The sequence below is a fragment of the Microcebus murinus genome, chromosome 9 (genome assembly GCF_040939455.1).
Source record: "Microcebus murinus isolate Inina chromosome 9, M.murinus_Inina_mat1.0, whole genome shotgun sequence".
Classification (NCBI taxonomy): domain Eukaryota; kingdom Metazoa; phylum Chordata; class Mammalia; order Primates; family Cheirogaleidae; genus Microcebus; species Microcebus murinus.
The window spans coordinates 9,194,572-9,214,581 of NC_134112.1; the positions used below are offsets into that span (position 1 = coordinate 9,194,572).

General features: G+C 51.7%; 1 protein-coding gene across 1 annotated transcript; it reads left to right on the forward strand.

Moving 5' to 3' along the window:
- The first annotated feature begins 8,560 nt into the window (after nucleotides 1-8,560).
- On the forward strand, nucleotides 8,561-19,146 carry CCDC201 (coiled-coil domain containing 201). The gene is made up of 6 exons (XM_076006210.1): nucleotides 8,561-8,572; nucleotides 9,832-9,930; nucleotides 9,974-10,083; nucleotides 10,345-10,495; nucleotides 15,877-16,344; nucleotides 19,060-19,146. Exons 1-6 carry the CDS (start codon nucleotides 8,561-8,563, stop codon nucleotides 19,144-19,146), a joined length of 927 nt encoding a protein of 308 aa, XP_075862325.1.
- Nucleotides 19,147-20,010: the final 864 nt, after the last annotated feature.

The window sequence follows — 20,010 nt, forward strand, 5'->3', positions numbered from 1 at the left end:
AATGACCACTTGTGCTCCCTCAGGGCAGGTGTAAGGGCAGGTGAAAATAATGACAGCCCTGGGATTCTGAAGGTGGGGCAGGAGGGTTTGTGCTAGCAATGCCACCCTTGGCTGTTTGTCCTGCAGATAATGAGATGGATGTGAAAGATGATTTTACACTTGTGTGAAAGAAACATGTGCCATCTCTATTCTGAAGCCATATTGCAAGCAGCCTAAATGTCCATTGCTAGATGCCAGACACATAAATCCTGGGCCATCCTTTCATTGGAAAACAGGCTGCTATTAACAAGAAAGGGCAGCTCTGATTTTCTGATAGGAAAATATTTCCAAGGTAAGTAAAGTTGTTCAACTTAAGTGAAGTCTCCATGGTAAGTACAAATGAGAAGATAAAGTATATGCTGTTGTTAGTATACAATAGAAGTAATATGAACATATATAAACTGATTCTAAATTTACTGAATGTCTTGAGAGGAATGCATAGGAAACTGATAGCAATGTCTGCTTGTAGGTGCTGGTGAAATTATGCAACTGAGGGGCAGCTGCTTTAACCCTCTGGATTAGTAGCATGCACTGACAGTATGTGCTACACTATCTAAAAAATAGCCAAATTAAAATTACTACTTCGTTTTCTTGCCACTTTCCTGGCTGGTTTCGGTCTACCCGTAAAGTCTCTAAATAGTAATGGCCCCAGCATCTCCTCTGAGACAATCAAAATAAGGTCCATGAAAGTAATTGTAGTTGAAAGTTATGATTGTGTTTGTCATTATATTTTACACAGCAAAGTTTAGTGTCCGATTAAGGAGCCAACCAATGATTCTGAATTTTTTAACATTATTCTTGGCATAGGTCCCTAAACAATTTCATTTCCATAAGGAGAATGTATGTTCTGAATTTCCTCTCTGACTTCCTTGATTTGCAGTGTGTCCACACTTGAAACGTTCTCTTAACGAAACACATGAAAGAGGTGAATGTGTGGGGCCCACCTGCTGTGTGCCAGGCAGCGTGCCTGACCCTGGGCAGTTCACCCACTTGTGCACTTGTCCAGCACCTGTCCTGCCTTCCTTCCCTGAAGTCTCACTTGTTCTGCACGTAGTGGAAATTCTTTCCCTCAGGGATCGATTTCCCAAATGTTTCCATTGCTTGCCTCATAGCAACAGCAAACCAAACAGCCTCCAAACAGAGACAGAGTCTCCTACCCTGACCCTGTGTCAACACCGATGGAGCCAGGCCCCTTCCTCCAGCCCCGCCTGTCCCGTGTGGGGGTGGGCGGCCCTGCACCTTCAGGTCTGAGTCACAGCCCAAGTGGCTGCTTGTGCACGTGGCCATTTCTGGGTGCTTCCAGGAATCCCCAGGCCCCACTGCCCCTGCCCCAAGTCACAGCCTGGCCCGGCTTCTGTGCTCCCAGTGCCCGACTCCCAGGGCTGGCTGGTTCTGGGGGGAGGCGCTGGCGGGGGCACCCAGGGGCAAACGTGAAAGGAGGTGCCTCTCCCAGGGCCAGGAAGTGCAGAGTGAGCCCTCAGAGAGGCTTCTGGACTCTGCATCTCAGCCCCTGAGCTCGCCCGGCCCTAATCCTGGCCCTGTGACTCCTGACTCCTGCTCATCTTCCAGCGTTAATGTCCTCCTTCCCCAACACAGAAAGAAAAACAACAGCTCCCCTTCCACACCCCCAAGACGTCGGTCTTGCTGGTGCTGGTGCCCGGACTTCCATCGCCCTGTTATCCTCATCTATCAAGTCCACGGCCTCTTCTGCTCGTCCCAGGAGCTCTTTCTCCCAGGACTCCGTTCCACCATGTGTGCCACCCTCGTGGGGCCGCCCCTCTGGATGAATTGCTCCTCCCTCCTGCTTCGCAGCGCGCATCCCCGTGCTTCTGTCCTTCTGTCCTCCCAACAGTGACCACATGGAGCAGAGGGAGCTACACTGACCCCCTCTGCCCCCGATTGTGCAGGAGGATGGGCTGGCGAGGCCGCCCCCTCAGGATAAGTGTAGGGGACGAGAGCGTCTGTCTAGCCACGTCTGGGCACTTCTCAGAGAAGCTGCCGGCCGGGGCAGGTCTTGGAGTGTAAGCAGGACTCCCCCAAGCAGGAAGGGGTGGGGGTGCAGTGTGAGTGGACAGAGATAGCAGCGGGGGAGGGCAGAGAGCCAGGAAGAGTGTGGTGTGCCAGGGGACAGTCGGCAGTTCTTCCTGCCGGGGGCTGCACTAACCCGCTGCGAGCGGCAGGTTGCAGGCACGAAGCGGCCTGGGCGCTCTGGGAAGGGGTCTGGACCCTTGGCAAGGCAGCGAGCAGGCTGCCCCACGGGCGTGAGCAGGCTGAGAAGGCAGACATCTTACAGGGGGGAGGGAGCAGGGCTGGGGGCCTCATCCCCGCATCCCTTCCCAGCCAGCCAGACCCCAGAGGGAAGCGGGAATCAGCCATGGAAGAGGAGAGCCGCACCCTCAAAGATGGAGGGGAACAATAGGCAAATATGTTAATAAATCACTGCTGCTTATGACAGACGCATGAAGGAAAGAAAAGGGCTCCGGCAGGGGCTGTGGAGGGGGGCTTCGGATGGGCTGGCCCCGTGGTGTAGCGCTACACGGCTGCAGCAGGACAGGTGAGGAAGGCCAGAGGGGCTTAGAGGAGGCCCACGCATCGGCCCAAGGACCCACAGACTCGCTGGAGTTACCTGCACCCTCCTGTGTTTCCATGTGGTCTTTGGGAAGCAACAGTGCCTCTAAGGGGCCTTTGACCACCACAGATTCTGGGCCATTCTGGGCCTGGGCTCTACCTTATGGTGCTGTTCCTCCCTCCTTTCAACCCTGTCTCCACCCCTTGGGATCACCGGAGGTGGCCTCTCCTCTACCTGATCCCAGGTAGACTCTGGTGGCCCTGTGCATTCCCAGAGCATGGTGACATACTAGGTTATAGTCATGCTGAAGAGCCAAGCTAAGTGGAATCTGCCTCTGTGTGTGTGTGTGTGTGTGTGTGTGTGTGTGTGTGTGGTGTCCCACCAGGCTGCGTGCACAGTGCACCAACACACACGGCCCCATCTGATGAGTGAATGAATCCCAGAGCCAGGGCTCCAGGACCCAGGGCAGGAGAGTGGAAGTGGGCAGGAAGGGAGGAGGGTAGCCAGGGTCTCGTAACCTTTACCGCACTGTAGGCGCCTGGTGCCGAAACAGGCACACCTGTAGGTCTTACCCTCACCTGGGGGTGAAGCCCTCACTGTACCTGAATCCTAGCCTGTACCCTTCCTTCCAGACCACGCAGGCATCTGGTGTAGGGTAGGGCCAAAAGTGTCTGTGTGTGCAGGGGCCATGTTGGTGTATTTTGGGGGCAGGGTTGACAGTAGTTTTGGGGACATGGGAAGCTTTCAGTGCCAGATGTGGAATTTGTATTAAGTCAACTGGGCAAAAAGAGCCTTAAGCTGGGGACCAGGAGACAGTCACCACTACCCCATTGTAAATGCTCTGTGCTGCACAGGAGAGACCACTGTCAGGGGTTCCAAAAGGGCGAGGGGCACACAGCCATGACGATCCCAGTGTGTAACTCCAGGGGGCGCCTATGAACAGGGCGCACCCAGGCTCTGCCAGTGATTTGATGGCACTTCATAACACAGCTGCCTCTCGGTGCGGGCACTGCGATGAAAAATGTTGACTGTTGCACTGGAGGAACTCAACTCCGAGAGTTTGTTCTAGCCCCTGACAGGGAGGTCGTGGAGCTGGGACACAGCAGGAGCACGGTGGCTCTGAAGCGAGACTCCCTGTGTTTGCGCCTTGGATTTCCACGCCCTAGCAGGATGCATAACGCTTCTGGGCCTTGGTTTCCTCACCTGTAAGATGGGGACGATGGAGCCTGGCACAGGAGAGCGCTTGAACAAACAGGAGCTGTTGTCATCCTGAGCCACACGGTAGGCTTCTGCTGCTGCCGGGGGGGTGGGGGCCCTGGAATGATGCAACCCCACGAAACCTTCCGTCACCCACCGTTTCCAATTCAGGCAGGTGCTACCTGCCCACCAGCAGCTAAAAAATTGGGCAATCCCTGCGCTGAAAAAACAATGCAAGAGTCAAGGGCAAAGTCGGAGTTTCAAAGAGAAGACACGCTGCAACCCAGGGAGGCTTCAGAAGGGAAGTTGTTTTTAACCGGGGGGAAAAAACAAAAAGATGTTCTGCCTGTGTTCCATGATCAACAGGGGATGATGCAAATCCGTGCAAAGGCCCGGCCTGCTGCCCTTATGTCCTGAGCGGATGAAGGGCGCCGCTCGGCAAACTGAAGACAAGGCTGGAAAAAATAGCTCCCGCCTACACTTCCCGATAATCAAAGTGGAAAAGTCACCCAGCTCTTGTCACGTCAACAAAGCCCAGATTCTAAACACAGCAGGAGCGCAATCATGCCCGGGCCGGAGACCAAGGGGCCCTATTAGAAGACCGGGGTTTTAATCTCAGCATTGGCCATTAAAGCCAGGCCACCTCGATGCATTCCCCTTCCGGGGTGCATTTGGGGTTGGATGAAGAGGGGCAGGTATTCAGTGTCAGACACAGGGAAGGTGCTCAACCATTTTCCATTGTCCTTTCACTGAGAGCTGCTTGGGCCACAGACCCCTCCTGACTGCTCACATCTGTGTACAGCGTGGTAGTGTAGATGGTGCCAAGTCAGCTGGGAACTGGATGGAAATGCCGGTCCTCAGGCCCTGTCCCAACCCCAGACTCTGGCACCTAGGAGTGCACCCGGCACCCTGTGACTTTCAAGCCCCCTGGGGAGTCTGCTCCAGGCTCAAGTCTGAGGCCAGGAGTTCACAAAGCCTGCCTGGGCCCATACTTCGCACAGGGCGCCCCCATAAGATGTGAGGCATGGAGCGTTCGGGGCCGGGGGTAGCAGGTACATTGAGGGCAGAAATGAAGAGCAGAGCTAGTGTTGCTGCAGCTGGGTGGCGGGAGGGCCCGGGTGGTGGCGGAGCCACCCGGAGACTGGAGCTCCCGGCTGCTCTCCCCAGGAGGACGTGCAGCTCATCCCCGCGGAGTCTTCACTGCCCTGACATAACCCGAGGCAACCCGATAGAAAACAGTGCCTACCTGCGCCCCGCTCAGGCTTAGGGAAAGCCGGGAGGGCTGTACTGCATCGGCACCGTGTTGTTTGATTAAGCCTGAATGCACTAGGTGGTGGGAAGCGCCCTTGACTTTGGTGAGGTGAGAACTACTGTACCAGGTTGGCCCTGTGGACTCACCCCATGCACTCCAGCCTTGCCAGCTCTCACGCTTGCACCGGGGGTCACTCTCAGCAAGAGGCCTCGATGTGCCCGTGAGGCCATCAGTCCAACGCAAACGCCAGGGCTGCCACTGCCCCCGCCTAGGCTGCGGCAGAGGACCAGCAAGATCTCTCTCACCCAGGGAGGGGGCTGCCAGTTTACTCTCCGCAGGCCCGGGCCCTTGCTGCGCTCCCTACCCACGTGCTGACTTAGAGCAAGGGCTGGAAAGGACAGCATGGCTGGAGGTGCCCAGACTAGCTCTGCAGGCTGGCGTGGCCAGGCAGCAACGACCCTGAGACAAGAAGAGTGGGAGTCCCCTCCCAGAGTCACAGTGTGCGTATCACACGAGGTGCCTTCAACTCCACGGGGTGTGCGCGTCACATTGGGGGCCAGCGTCACAGTGTGCAAACCCGGTGTTTATTGGGAGCATAGTATGTTACTCCTGGGGTACGTGGGTTGTGGCTTGGTTTCAACTTTCCTCTGTTACAAATATTGCTGCAGTCAATTTCATTTTGTCTCCCTTTGTGATATTTTCTCAGGATCAAATTTCAAGGACTCAGGTTGAGACTTTTTGAGGCTCTAGATTCACAGGATAAACTCCTTCCCATACCAATTTACGTTGCCCACAACAATGTATGAGAGTACAAGTGTCACCCAAACGTCACCAGTACTGTATGTTGTCATTTTTGTGTTTGCAAATGCAGTCATTTTAAAGCAACAGTGTGTTAGGGTATTTTGCACTGACTTGATTATTAGTGAAGTTTATAGGGCTTTTTCTCCCCTCTTTACAAAGAGTACCAACCACTGGCCATTTATTTATATCCTGTCGTCAAAAGCAAAGTGGAGTGCATTGGTTGTGTAGAAAACATGTCATTTGTTGTGATGGAGTTGGAAAACATTTGAGCGTCTGATGGACATGGGGGCACAGAGGGGACGGGGTGGGGAGTCATGATTGTGACAGTGTGAGTTGAAGCTGCAGGGACAGAAGGTACTGTCCATTGTCAAGTTCACCACGCACTATCTGGAGGAGGATTTTCTGCACGTTATCACAAGACCTTGTGAGGGGCTCTTGCTGTCCAGGGCTGTGTGTCTCCTCCAAGGCCCATGCCAGGAAAACCACAAGAGCCCGGCTCTGAGCCCAGGCCTGCTGCCACTGCCCTGAGCACCGTTTGTAACTGCAGTGTGGTTTTGACGTGGCTGACTGGCAGACACGCACAGGCAGGCAGCTTGGACTTGGATCCCACATGAATTCAGAGTCTGTGTGTCCTGTACAGGGAGGGTTTGTGCTACGGAGTTTCTCTAGGGTCCGCTGAGGGGAACGTACCAGGCTCTAGGCTGGGACCCAGGAGGCTGGGGGTACATTTGTGGCAACCCCAGCCGCAGGCCGGGCCTGGAGCCCCCACAGGGCCCCTGCACACCATGTGGGCGGCACTGCCCCACCCCCCACGTTCTCCCTGGGCTGCTGCCCAGTGATAGTCTGAGGGCACCTGACCAGTGGAGCCCCGTGCCAGGCTAACATGACTCAGGGAAACACGCTTCGGTTTCCCAATTATGTTATTCACAAACACAAACAAAAGAGCCTTACGCTGCACCCAAAACAGTGTGCCTAAGTGCCAGGAGGTTGGAGGATCTCAGGGACCTAAAGGTCAGGGCTATTCTGTGAGTCTGGAGGTCTGGGGAACCCAGAGGTTTAAGAGGTCAGTGGAATTCTGGGTAACCATCAGGTTGGGGGAACCCTAGGGGTCAGGAGACGGAGAACCCTGGGTATCGGGAGGTCAGGCACCCTTGTGTATTGAGAAACATCGTGCTGGATATTGGGGTCCAGGCTGGGTCCTTAGCAGCAGTGTGACCTTGGGCATCTAGATGTCATCAACGTTCCCATTTCCATGTATCTCTTTTTGGATATTTGTATGCGTGTGTGCATGTGTAATTTTTAAAATGGGATCACACTGTACTGTCTATTCTATAGCCTTTTCTGATTTGATGTTTTACAAACATCGTGTCCATAGTGTATTTATGAATGTGTGCCTACATATATACATATATGAGAATATGCACATACATGTGTTTAAACACTTTATCTGACATCTCTGTGCCTCAGTTTCCTCATTGACTAATGGAATAGTACCTGCCACATTAGATTTTTCTGTACCAGTCTTTGTGGTAGAAAATAAACCATGAGAGGTTGGGGTTCCTCACTTGGGAAACAGGGAAGGTCATGGTAGCTATTGGAGTTACCATTTACTTCCCTGGACTTGGCCCTGTGCTCAGGAGGGCCTTCGGGGAAACTCACTGTGGTTTTTTTGTCCCCTAGGAGACTGCACAGCAGCCCCAACAGGTGGCTCTCCAAGCCTGTTTCCCTCTCCTGCCCTCTGGTCCCCTCCAGCCACAGCAAACTCTGCTGTCCTCCGACTCCCTCCACATTCCCCCAATTTTAAAGTCTGACCCTTAATTCCATCTGCAAAGTCCCTTTTCCCATGTGACAGAGCAGAGTCCCAGGTTCGGGAGACCAGAGCATGGTCATCTCTGCCAGCTACTGTTCTGGGGCCAAGTGGTACTTCTGACAAACACTTGTCATGTATGTCTGTCTCATCCTTGCCTTGGACTGTTTAGGCCTTATGGCCAGGGCTAAGGCTCGTGCTGTCAAAAGTTAGTCAAGAGGACTGCAGTCTAAGAACGAATCACACTCTGTTTTCAGTCACACCCCAGGCGACAAGGCTTGGGAAAGAGAGACCTGAGCAGGAACCCGGAACCAGGGATCAGCAACTGCCACCTGACTTATCCCAGGACCTGGGACAAGCCATGCCCTTCGGCTGCCCCAGTTTCCTCCTCTGGAAAATGAATGGAATGTGCTAAGGGAGCTTTACTTTCAAAATTTATTACTTACTCATCTCATGTTCTTTATAGGAAAATGTGAAACAATTAAATGATGTTAAAATTTACCCATCATCCTGCCATCTAGATGTCATCAACGTTCCCGTTTCCATGTATCTCTTTTTGGATATTTGTGTACGTGTGTGCATGTGTAATTTTTAAAATGGGATCACACTATACTGTCTATTCTATAGCCTTTTCTCATTTAATGTATTATAAACATCTTGTCCATAGTGTATTTATGCATGTGTGCCTACATATATATATGCGAACATGCACATACATGTGTTTACACACATTATTGGCTGCAAAGTATTCCTTTCCTTAGGTTTATCCTAATTGATTTCATCAGTGTCCTTTTCCTGGCTGTGCACACTGCATCTATTTGGGCTCTTAAAGATAACACTCCATGGATATCAGTTATAGAAAATAAGTTAAGGACTCGAGTCTGATTGTCCCGGCATGTTTGTGCGGGTGGGATTGCTGGCTCAAGGTCATCCATACTTTAAGCTCAGTGCATGTTAACACTGCCTCACACTCCAGAAAGGCTGTGCTCCGAGAGCCCGGGCACAGGGTAGAAGACGCCTGCTTCCCAGCCCCCTTCTCCACTTAAACCTGCGTGGATCACCCAACCTTGTGCTGCTCTGTGCCAACCGGGACAGGCCAAAATGAGCCCCTTGGAGGTTGCCTGCTCTCTGCCAACCCTGCTTCAGTGCTCTCAGGAAGACCCCAGTATTCAGGGAACTCAACCTCTTTTGCCACCGCCTGTGTGCTCACGCAGCCAGTTAAGAGGGTGTAGGTGAGCGCCAGGGCGGCCAGGGGTCTGCACGCCCCCTGCAGCCGCACTCCCCTCATTAGGGGCCAGTGTGCGCAGACCTTTCCGGGCTGGAAAAGCCCACACATACCGCCTCATTTTACAGAGAAAGGAGAGAGCCAGTGACAAAATTCATTCTCCAAAATCACCTCGAAACTTAGTGGCAAAGTTCAGAAAAATAATAAAAAGGGTAGCAAGGGTAAAGAGCACTTATTTTGGAGTTAGCTAGTCCTGGGTTCTTGTTTCAGTTCTGCTAAATACCATTAAGTGAACTGGAGCAATTTGCCACACCTCTCTGGGCTCAGTGTTTCCCCCATTAAAATGGGCATGCTAAACACTTTGCTTGCAGCTTGTCAGGAAGGTGAGGATACGTGTGATACTGCCGCAGATTTTTCTGATTGTTCTAGCCTCCTTATTGCTTTCTTTGTATTCCATCTGCAAAAAAGCTTAAGACGCGGTTGGAGATTACCCTGAGCTAGGAGAGCAGCATGAGCATAGGTCAGCACAGATTATGTTCCCTGGCTCTGCGCTTCGTTAATGCCGGGGTTGCCACCCGGCCCAGTGGCGCACCGGCGTGGTCAGGAGCACCAGTCCTGCTCCTCACCCAGACCCGCCTCATCAGGACGGTCTGCGCAGCGCTCTGGGCTCTGACAAGCCCTCCAAGCGGTTCTGAGAAGCTCAGGTTTGAGAGCTACTGAATGAAGCACCCGTCGAGAGTCTTCAGGAACAGAACAGACTCCAGAGTTCAACAGCTCTGGGCCCTCTCTCAGCTTCCCGGGACACGAAAATGTGTTTGGTCTCAACTGCCTCGGGCGCTGCGGACTGCCTTGGGGAGATAATCTTCATTCCTTTTGGGCACACCACAGGTGGCTCATTCTCGCAGAGCCCACAAGTGCCTAGCCAGCCTTGCCTCCCGCAGGCTCAGGTGCGTCGAGAGAAACCAGCCAGGTGGAGGCCCGGAGGGCGAGGGGAACCCGCCCCGCACAGCCACGTGGTCATCAAGCGGACTTGGGCACAGGTGGGCTCCTGCACACCTGCCCGGGCCCACGTGGCGGCCACAGGTATTTCTAGGTGCTGAGGCCCGCAAGGTGGGCTCTGCAACTGCCCGGCGGAGGAGGCCAGTCTCAGGCCGGAAGCAGGATGGAGCTGGGGGCGCAGGTATGCGGGGAGGGTACAGCCGAGGAGTGGGATGGAGCCCAGGGGAATCAAGCAGGAAAGAACAAGAGGGGCAGGCAGGCGGTAGAGAGGAAGAACCCTCAAGGTGGCCTGAGCAGGGGTGAGCTGCTGCTGCTAGGCCCTGGTTGCACCCTGAGGCCTCATTGTCCTGCCCGGAGCTCCCACTTGACACCTCCATTGTTGGGTGCAGGAGCCACCCTGCCAAGAGCTTCCTTTCTCCACTTCCTGGCCACCCCCGAGCCCCATGTCTCCCCAGCCTGGGCTCAAAGTCCCCAGGCATGGTGCCCCAGGCTCTTCAGACCCCTCCAGAGCCCGTGCCCAATCTCAGCGACATCAAGCAGGGCCAAATGTCTTGTCCTGAGACACGGGGCATTCAGGGCCATCCTCTTCCTCCCCTGGCCTGTCCAGTGAGGCTTCTGAAATCTTGATAAGAACCTCCGTAGCCACAGCCCTTAGGGAAGCTCGGTGGGTGGGGGGAAGAGGGTGCGATTCTTCTGAACATGAGTCAAAAATCCAGAAGTATGAAAACTTTAGATAAGGCAGTGAGGAAACTGGAACATCCTCTGCGGAGGGCAATTTGTTAGCACCCAAATGCGTGTGTGTGCCCCGTTGGACCAGCGACTCCCCTTCCAGAGAGTTACTCTGTAGAAGGATACACTCGCAGGGTGACATGTGTACAAGGTTGTTCATGGCACTTTGTAGCAGAAGTTTGAAAAACAGCCCAAATGATTATCAGTGTGGACCAATTAAACAAATTATACATTTAATAGAATCCTATACATCTATACAAAGAATGCAAGTGCTTTTTTATAGAGGGTGCGATTCTGGTAAGGAAAGATCACTATTTGGGGGGTAGAGTGCTTTTGTACAAATTAATTGATAAAACCTGATGGTACTTTAGCTTCATAATCTGCATTTTTGTTACTAAATGAGGTTGAGCATGTGTATACTGAAGGGCCAGTTTCTATGAACTGTTAAAGAACTTTGGATTTAGCCATTAGTTTGTTGGGGGTTTTCCTAAATAATAAGAACATTATCCCCTTATTTATCTTTTATAGAAATTGTGGTTTGTCTTTTTTCATTCGTGTATCATCTTTTTATGGGAAAAGGTTTTAAAAATTTAAATTTAGTCTAATTTTTTTTCTTTTATGGTTTCTGTGATGTGAGTTTCAGAAAACCTTACTTATAACAAGTTTATAGAATAATCCACCCATATTTCTTTCCAATGCTATTATGGCTTTGCTTTTTATGTTTAAGTCTTTAATCCATTTGGAATTTATCTTGGTGAACAATGTGATACCAGAACCCAACTTTGCTTCAGATTTTTTAAAGTTTTTTCTGTGTTTTTTCCTACTAATTTGTGGACTTTTAAAGAGTTTAATCTTGGATCTCTTATAATTTATTTTAGTACAAGGCATGAGGTATAGAGACTTGGCTTTAGTATTTTTAGTTTTTTCCAATTGGCCAATCAACCAGAAGAACATGTGATGAAAGAGAAAAATAAAACACTCTCTTCCCTAATCATGAGATGCATCTTTTGCCACATAATATTCCCACACACATGTCTTTTGCCACATAATATTCCCACACACATGTCTGGATCATCTGTTCTAAGTACATATTTATAAAACAATACTAAGTTGTTTTATCTGTAAGCTTGCAATGTATTACAATATTATTTTACCAGAAAACATGTCAAATTATCAACATATAATTATTATTAGTTTGCACTTATAAATAGTTAAAAGTGGTGCTTATAAATTAAAAAATGTATCACATAAGATTTCATTGTGATAAAAGTCCCAGTCTTTTTCCTTACCCCCATTTCTTACTTTGCTCTAAGCTCTTGATCTCTATTTAAAGTAGAATTTAAAGTTTCCTTTACAAGTGCTAGTTATCTTCCAAGTAACAAGGTAATCTTCCATGGGATTTGGATCTTTGGGATTTCTTTTTCCCCTTGATCTAGCATGGGCTTAAAAAAGGTGAATTAGTCTCAGTTCCTCCTTTGTTTCTGTTTTTCCCTATTTTTAAATAGAATTTCACTCTATGAACGCCAATGGTATCTTATCTGGTGCAATGATAATCTTAACAGCTATGCATTTTAGTTATTTTACACTATACTTCTGGCTTTGGTCTTGCTTAATGTCTTTTGGATGAATTCAACCTTTTCCAATACTGATGTCTAAATTTTTCTTATTTGTATTTCCCTGGTATTATCTTTGGCCATAATTCAACTTTGAAACTTTCTAAAGCACTTTGTCTTAGATGCATCTTATTGTGTGCAAGGAGAAGGCACTGTTGGATTTTGCCTTCACATCCAACCTGAGTCTTTCAGTAGGTGAGTTTGTTCTGTTGGCTTCAGTGATGCAACAGATGTGTTTGGCTTTTAGTTTCTTTAGCCTAACTAAAGAAACTCCTTTGGTAGCTGGCTACCAAAGGAGACATGTAGATGCTAAATAAGTACATGAAAAGATGTTCAACTTCATTACTCATTACAGATATGCAAATTCAAGCCACTATGCAAATAAGATAACACTACTTGCCTATTAGAATACTTAAAAAAAAAAAACCTGACAGTGCCAAATGCTGGTGAGAATGTGGAGCAGCTGGACCGGCCCCCGCATCGCTGGTGGGGCTGAAGGATGGCACAGGCATGTTGGAAAACAGTTCGGCAGTTTCTGGTGCTGTTTCATGCTCTGAAGTAAATTCTGTCCTTTAGGTTGTTGCAAATTGACATGAATCCATTTCTAAGGGTTTGGCTAAAGAAAACAATGTACAAAACAATAACACCCCGAGAGCCACACAGCAGAAGTGCTGTCAAATGGTCATGATCAATCATGATGATCATCATCATCCTGAAGGGAGGAGGTGCTCCCTCCTCCTCGCTCTCTGGCCAAACCTGAGCGATCTTGGCCTGTGAAGCCAGATCTCTGCAGATAGTTGGTCCAGCGGGAAGACATGAGCCTTGATTTCAGCAACTCCGGACCACATCTCACTGACACTGCCTCCTTGTTTCAGGCCAGTCATCTGGTTTTGAATTTCCCCTCAGTGCCTTGACAACCAACATACTTACGTCATACGGTGCTATAAGACATCGGTGAGAACAGTGGAGTGTGCTGGAACATTCAAATCCTGAATAAATGCTTCCAGAAAGAATCCTCATGAGACCACATTTTTTAAACCTTTTTTACCCTGGCCTCATTCTAAGGCCTTGGTGGAAAATTAAACACATAACTCTGTTCTTACACTATCTCATTATACAACATTAAAATATTGATTGTACATGTTTTGTTCAAAAGTCAGTGACACAGAACTGATGTACATGTATTATTCCATTTATGAAAACATGAACCCCAGTTTTCTCTGTGTGGGATGTAGATGCCATATTTGCTCATAAGGAAAAGTGCCAGAGGATAGGTAACCAATTGCTAAGCTAGTTACCTATAGGATGTAGGACTAGAAAAAGGTGAGACTGGACTATTTAGTATGACTTTATTTCTATATTGTTTGATGTTAACAAGGAGAATTCAGTTAGAAGATAAGAGCCATCCTGGAGTGCCCAGCCCCTTCCCCTGCAGCCTGGATCATGGAAAGCTGAGAGTGGGGGATGGGGGAGGGTCCCTCCTGGAGTTGACACAGAAATCATGACAGAGCTCTGGCTTTGAAAACTTCAGGACTTATCTTCTGGGATGGTGTAGGACTCTTTCTATTCTACATCCAGCCATCTGTGCCCTGAAGATGTGAGCAGAGTCCCTCCGGCCTCACATGGGGAGGGGCAACCACAGGACGGGGACCCTGGCTTCTCCTTAAAGCATAGTTGTCACTACAGGCCCCTAGATGGTCCTTGGTGACCCTCACCTGCTGATAGTCATTCCTTTTGGGGTTCCCCTCCTACACTGAGGAAGGCTGACTGGTGCAACCAATAGGTTTTGCAGAAATGAAGGATTGTGACTTCCAGAGCCAGGTCATTAAATACATTTTGTCTTCCATGCTGGGTCCTCTCGGGCCAGTCTCTCTGGGGGACACTCAACCAGCCCATGGAGAGGCCAGGCAGGGAGGAACTGAGGCTTCCTGCCAACAGCCAGAAGTGAATCACAGGGTGCGGAGTAGTGAGTCACCTTGGGCGTCGTCCCTGCATCCACAGGCAAGCCTTCAGATGACTGAAACCCACACCTCAATCACAGCCTCACGGGAGACCCCCAAGTCAGAACTGCCCAGAAAAGCTGCTCCCAAATTCCTGACCCATAAAAAAAGATTACAGACATTTGTTTTAAGCCATGAAGTTTTGATATAGTTTGTTAGACAGCAAATAATAACTAATAGCTTTCCCCACTGCTTTAGATTAATATTATTCATTGGCCTCATGTTTAAAGCAAGATACTCACATATTTCTTTGTTCTAAGAGAAATTTAATACTTTATTACTTGAATATCCTTAAAATGCTTTCTAGCTGTGCTTCCCCCCAAAATAATTACCAGATAATCCTCTCCGTGTACAAATATATACAAGAATTTAGTAGTGTCCTTGTACTTACTGTTGGCATAGTTATCACCCTAAGCAACAGCCAGTCGTGAGCAGATGAACTCTAAGATACAGTCTCCAGACTTTAACCTTGGGCGGAGGGGACCTGTTTTAAGGATGCTTATGTGCATCCCTGAGATTCAGCTGTGTGAGTTCTGGGTTCTTGTTGATTGCTGGTTCTGTCCAGCAATGTTAATCACATGCAATTGTTAATCACACAGGATTGGTAGGCATCAAGGAATATCAAAATCATTCCATTTTAACATTTTATTCTCTTTTAGAAAAGCTCCAGTTTTTCCTACACCCTGAGTGGCAACGGCTTCCTTAACAGTTTTGGGATGTCATTTCCTGCAGCAGACATTATAACTGGAAACTCTTATTCCTACTACCAAATGATAAATGCAGGAAAATTTTCTATTAGAATGGGACTGAACATAAAATGAAAACTCTGGCATTACCTTGAAAGTTGCCTCAACTGGTAGTGAGTCGCCTGGATGCACTGCAGCAGTTGGCAGCATGAATGTGCGTCTGAGACACTGAGAGGTCGTCACAAAACACAAGTGGGTTCTCAACCTGCTGTCAGGTCGTTTTGACATGGGCTGGTTTCAGGGGACACTGTGGAGACGCACACCTTATGGCCAACACAAACTTGTTTGCCAAGTATAGTTCGTTGGTATCTAAACAAAGGGTGTAAGGACAGGAGTATGATCGCCTTAATCAAGGCTTTTATCTTGGAAGGAGAAATTGGCCAAGATGACATCGTAGCAGTCTGTCATGGGGCTCAGGATTGGGGTATTAACTTGTTTTCTAAATAGAACCCCCCACCCCTACTGCCAGCCTTCTCCACCTATTCACGCACAGAAAACTACAATGTTCAACAGTTTTGCCTTTTGTGTTGTGAGTTTACATGTTAAGATTATTTTACTGACAAAGTCTTTGCAGTTTCCTTTTCCTTGGGGAGGATGGGGGAGTTTGTCCCTGAACATCATCTGTGCTTCAATCCCACCCGTGAAAGACATGTCACCGGCTGGTGCTCACGTGAAAAGACAGGCACAGAGGCTGCGGCATAGCCCTGCACTGGGCTCCCATCTCGGAGCCTGCAGTCACCAGGCTCAGTGCTGCACGCTCCCCTCTCTGGTGACAGCTCCAGCCTCCTCCTTGGGCAGCTGTGGTTATGTGACAATGTGCCTGGGAGTGTTGGGGGCAGAGCACCTGACTCGAGGCTCGTGTGGCCTTCCTGGAGCCAGACCTCTGTGTTTGTTTACAGGCTGCGGGCTCGAGCTCCTCTGAGGATGAGAGCCCCCCTCTGCTGACCAGGAGGACCCCCTTGAGAGAGTACCTAAAGCACAGCACCCCTGAGGAGACGGCCCCTGGCCGGAGCCCACGGCCATCAGGAGGTGCCTCCCGCCTCAGTGGGTCCCCAGTGCCTGCATACTTCTCTCAGGACCTGGTGTCCCACCTGGCGGCGGTCACTCCTCTGGCTACCTTCAGAAAGAGGAGGCTGTCAACCATCTGGGCCTCTAAGGGGTCTGGCGGGCAGTCGGGGCCTGACTCGGACCTCCCAGCTCCTGGGGATGAACCACCAGTGTCGACCTCGTTAGCCCAGGAGGAGCGGCAGCAACAAAAAGGACAGTCCCTCCCCACAGAGAGCCGGCAACACTCACCCTCGGGATTGCCTGGGATTCCAAACACGGCCAGGAGGAAGAGACGAGACGGAAAGAAGCATGCGGCTGTGGTAGGCGTGTTCCCTGTCCCGGTCCCCTGGGGGCTCTGGGTCCCTGTTGATGATCAGGAGGGCGAGCAGTGGCACGCTCATGCCACCTTCCCCACTCTGCTCCACAGCCCTGGGCGCCCAGGGCCAGCACACCCCACCTCGCACGTGAGGTCACACAGGCCAGACTGAGGTTGTCCAGCCTTTGTGACGCCCGCCGTGGCCCTGTCCCAGGCCGGCTGTCTGCTCCGAGGGGTGCCTGTGGCTGTGTTGCCACCCTGGGGACGAGCTTCCCTGCCATGGGCTCTGTGCTCCTTGGCCTTCGTCTCACAGGCGTTCGGGTGCCAACTCTCTTCAGCCTTGAGGGGTCAGCAGAGGTGTTGGGGTGGCACGAACGGTCTGATTTGTCACCTGTTACAGAAATAGTAGGACACAACCTCATCATCTAGTGAAAATCTTCCTCCTCTGCCAAGTCTCTCGGCTGCTCCTACTCCCGAGCGGTCCTGCGCTCTGAGCACCTGGCCGAGGTGGCCCCGCTCCTTCCCCAGCATGGGCCTCGGGACAGAGATGTCCCCCCTTCACAGCCAGGTGTCGAGGCCCTCTGCAGGGCCAGGGCACCGGCAGGGCACTGGCTGTGGGAGACACACACTGCCTCTCTAGGCTGGTCTCCTGCCCTGCTGACTGGAGTCGTGGCTGTCCTTGCCAAGCTGTCAGGACCAGATGAGGACAGGGTTGCCGGGCTCCCCCACAGGGTGCAGCGGGCAGTCGGGACCTCCCGCCCCTTCCTGGGGGAGCCTCTGCTTCCTCCCCACCTTTTCTGGGTCATACTCTCGCCCTGTTCTCCAGCTTCCTGGGAAGGGCACTGTTATAGAGATTTCTGCCTTTTCCCTCACGCTGGACGAGCAGGCAGAGAGCCTCCCGTCGGGGAGCGGTGGGGTCCCACTGGTGCTGAGTTTTACAGTGACCGCGTCTTGGGTGGACAGTTTAGTTTGTCCGCCATGGGTCTTCCGTGGCCCGTCTGCCTCTGGGAGACCCACTGGCACTTTTCCCTTTGTACCCTCCGGCTCCACGTTCTTGGCTCTTGGCAATCCTCATCAACTGGATTTTGCGCATCAGGATTGATTCTCTGATAGTTTTCTTCTATTTCTTCTCTCCTTTTATTCTACCTTCCAGGAGAGTTGTTCCTGTGGCTGTTTGCCCTGGCTTGCTGCCGGTCCTCACTCGCCTTTCTGAGGGTTTGATTGTGGAGTGGATCTTTCCAGCACTCCCTCCCATGCCCTGCCGTGTCCCATGGCCGTGCCTGGCCGCCCCTCCAAGTTAGCGCGAGGCATCGTGGGGCTGGGTGGCAGGTGGAGGAAAGTTCTGAGTGGGACCTGTCTGCCGCCGAGGGCTGTGCTGAGTGTCAGCTGCTGCTTCATTGCAGGACACCTACTGCCTCTTGCTGGTCAGTGTCCTCATGGGTTAGTTTTCCCATTTGCTCCAGAGGAGGCAGAAATGGTTGGAATATTCTGGAAGCTGAGGATGAGACCAGCCCTGCAGGTCTCACCATGGGTAGAGATTGTCACAGAATCCCTCCATGGAGCAGCCCACCTGCCCTCAGCTGAGCCTAATCCTCACTGGGCCCCGCTACGGTATCAGAGATGAATGCATCTTCCTCACTTGCTGTGACAAACTGTCAATGCCTGAGAGTCAGGATGGGGCGCACCTCCCCCTGCATGGCCGTCTGAGAGCCGAGGCCCTGGGCCAGCCTCCCTGGAGGCCAACCTCTGCAGATGGACATGGACATGCATGCCAGCCACCAGGAGGGCAGCTGCCTCGCCAGGCAGGGAGGGACGCTGGGAACTCGCCTCTCCTACCAGGTGGTCACTGGATCCTGCAGACCCCAGCTTGGCCCTCTTAACCCAGCCGACAGCAGAGCCTGGAGCTCCCCGCTGCTCAGCTCTACGCCAGGAAGAGTCACTGTGCCTCCTGGTGGCTCCCGGCCAGCTGCAGCTCAGCTCTCCTGGCTCTCAGCTGGCCCCTCGAGCCTTCTCCCATTCTTCATTCTCATTCCTGTGGGTTTGCTCCTGTTTTCACACTTCCAGGGCATTGGGGGGATGCTACCTGTGCGTCTGGCACTGTTGGCAGGTAGACCCCAGCCACGCTCCCTGGCTAAGCTGCCGCCAATCCCTGGGCTCTGGTTTCTCCTGAGCCTCCTTCCTGCGCTGGTGTTCAGCATCAGAAATTGACCTGTGCCCATCTTCCCCACGCTGCCTTGGGGTCAGAAGACCCTTATTCTCTCCCTGCTGCCGCTGCCCTGGGCAGCCTCTGAGAAGAGGGGCCGCTAGAGAGCGCAGCACAAAACCCCACCTGGATGGCCTTGCACACATTCCATCCAAGAGGTTTGCTCCATGCGGGCCCCTCCCTGGCACTGCTTGTCCTTGTCCCTGCCCCTCCTTTGTCAGACACATACCTCATCCAGGCCTTAACCCATCCACTCATACACTCATCTGTCTGCGCACTGAGGCCGGGGACTCTGGGTGGTCGCTGGATTCCATTTTGGAGTCACAGTGCCAGGCACAGGACGTGTCTGAAGCACATGGAAGAGGAATCGTATAGGGCTGGCCGGGCCGGTCTGCAGGCATAGGGTGAGGGTCTGCAGGCCTGGGTGGCACCTCTTTTCCTAAGCACATTTTGCAGTAGGAGAGTTTGTCTCCGGTAAAGATGGTGACTACAGGGTAATGCCTTTCCTTTGGACAGATGGAGCGAGTGAGACAGTGGGAGATCCGCCTGCTCCAGAACATAGAGGAAGCCGTCCAGCACGAGCTCACCATCGAAGAAGACTGAGTGCTTGGCGTCAGGACAGAACAGCGAGGGAGCTCGAGCCCCTCCTGCCCTGGCCTGATATAACTGTCCACACCATGCCCTCCTCGGCTGGGCATGGATCTCGGCCTTCTTGGGTGGGGTGTGAGGAGAGAGTTAGAGGCGGTCCTGTTGCGCAGACTGTAAGTGTGGTTCTGGGAGGCACCAAGTGGGGGCAGAGTTGGCACCTTAATGAAGACAAGGTTCTGCTTGTTGTATAACTTGAGAGAGGACACTGAGCCCTGCGTCCTCTATGGCCTGGCTCTCACCCTGGGGACAGCGCTGCCTCTCTGAGGCTGGGCTTCCTCATCCGAGTAAGGAAAACCCCCACCCCAGGGAGACGTGGAAAATCCGGAGCTGAAGTCTGAGTGAAGGCGGCAGCCCCTCAGGAAAGAGCTGGGTCAGTTCTCTGTGTATCTTCAGGGACTAGAAGGCCTCCCCACCGGATGGTGGCTTCCCAACCGTACGGTCATGGTGGTCTCTTCTGAGCACCAACGGTGAGAGGTATTTTCCATCCCCGTATGTGGAGGAGGGAACAGGTTCCCACAGGTGAGAGGAATGCTCACAGTCCACACCTGGAGAGCACCCACCTCCTTCCCCAACAGGCTGTAGGAGAAAACAGACTCTGGGATCCCATGGCATCTGCAGGTAAAGACGAGCTCAGAACCAGCCCAGCTGCACTGCATGGATCCACGAGGCACTACCCCTGCTCTTGGGGTTGGGTTGGGGTGGGAGCAAAGTCATGGGGGGCCTGGATTGCCCCTAAGGAAAGCTCTAAAACTGTGGTTCTCACCTGAACGGCATTCTGGAAATCTGCTGGTGCTGGTTGTGTTTGTTTAGTGGGTGGGG

Excerpts from the sequence above, each read along its gene's own strand:
- CCDC201 (XM_076006210.1), top strand. Across the intron at positions 10,084-10,344 it reads GGCGCAGGTATGCGGGGAGG|CCTGGGCTCAAAGTCCCCAG; the intron begins GTACAGCCGAGG and ends ATGTCTCCCCAG. Across the intron at positions 16,345-19,059 it reads GAAAGAAGCATGCGGCTGTG|ATGGAGCGAGTGAGACAGTG; the intron begins GTAGGCGTGTTC and ends TCCTTTGGACAG.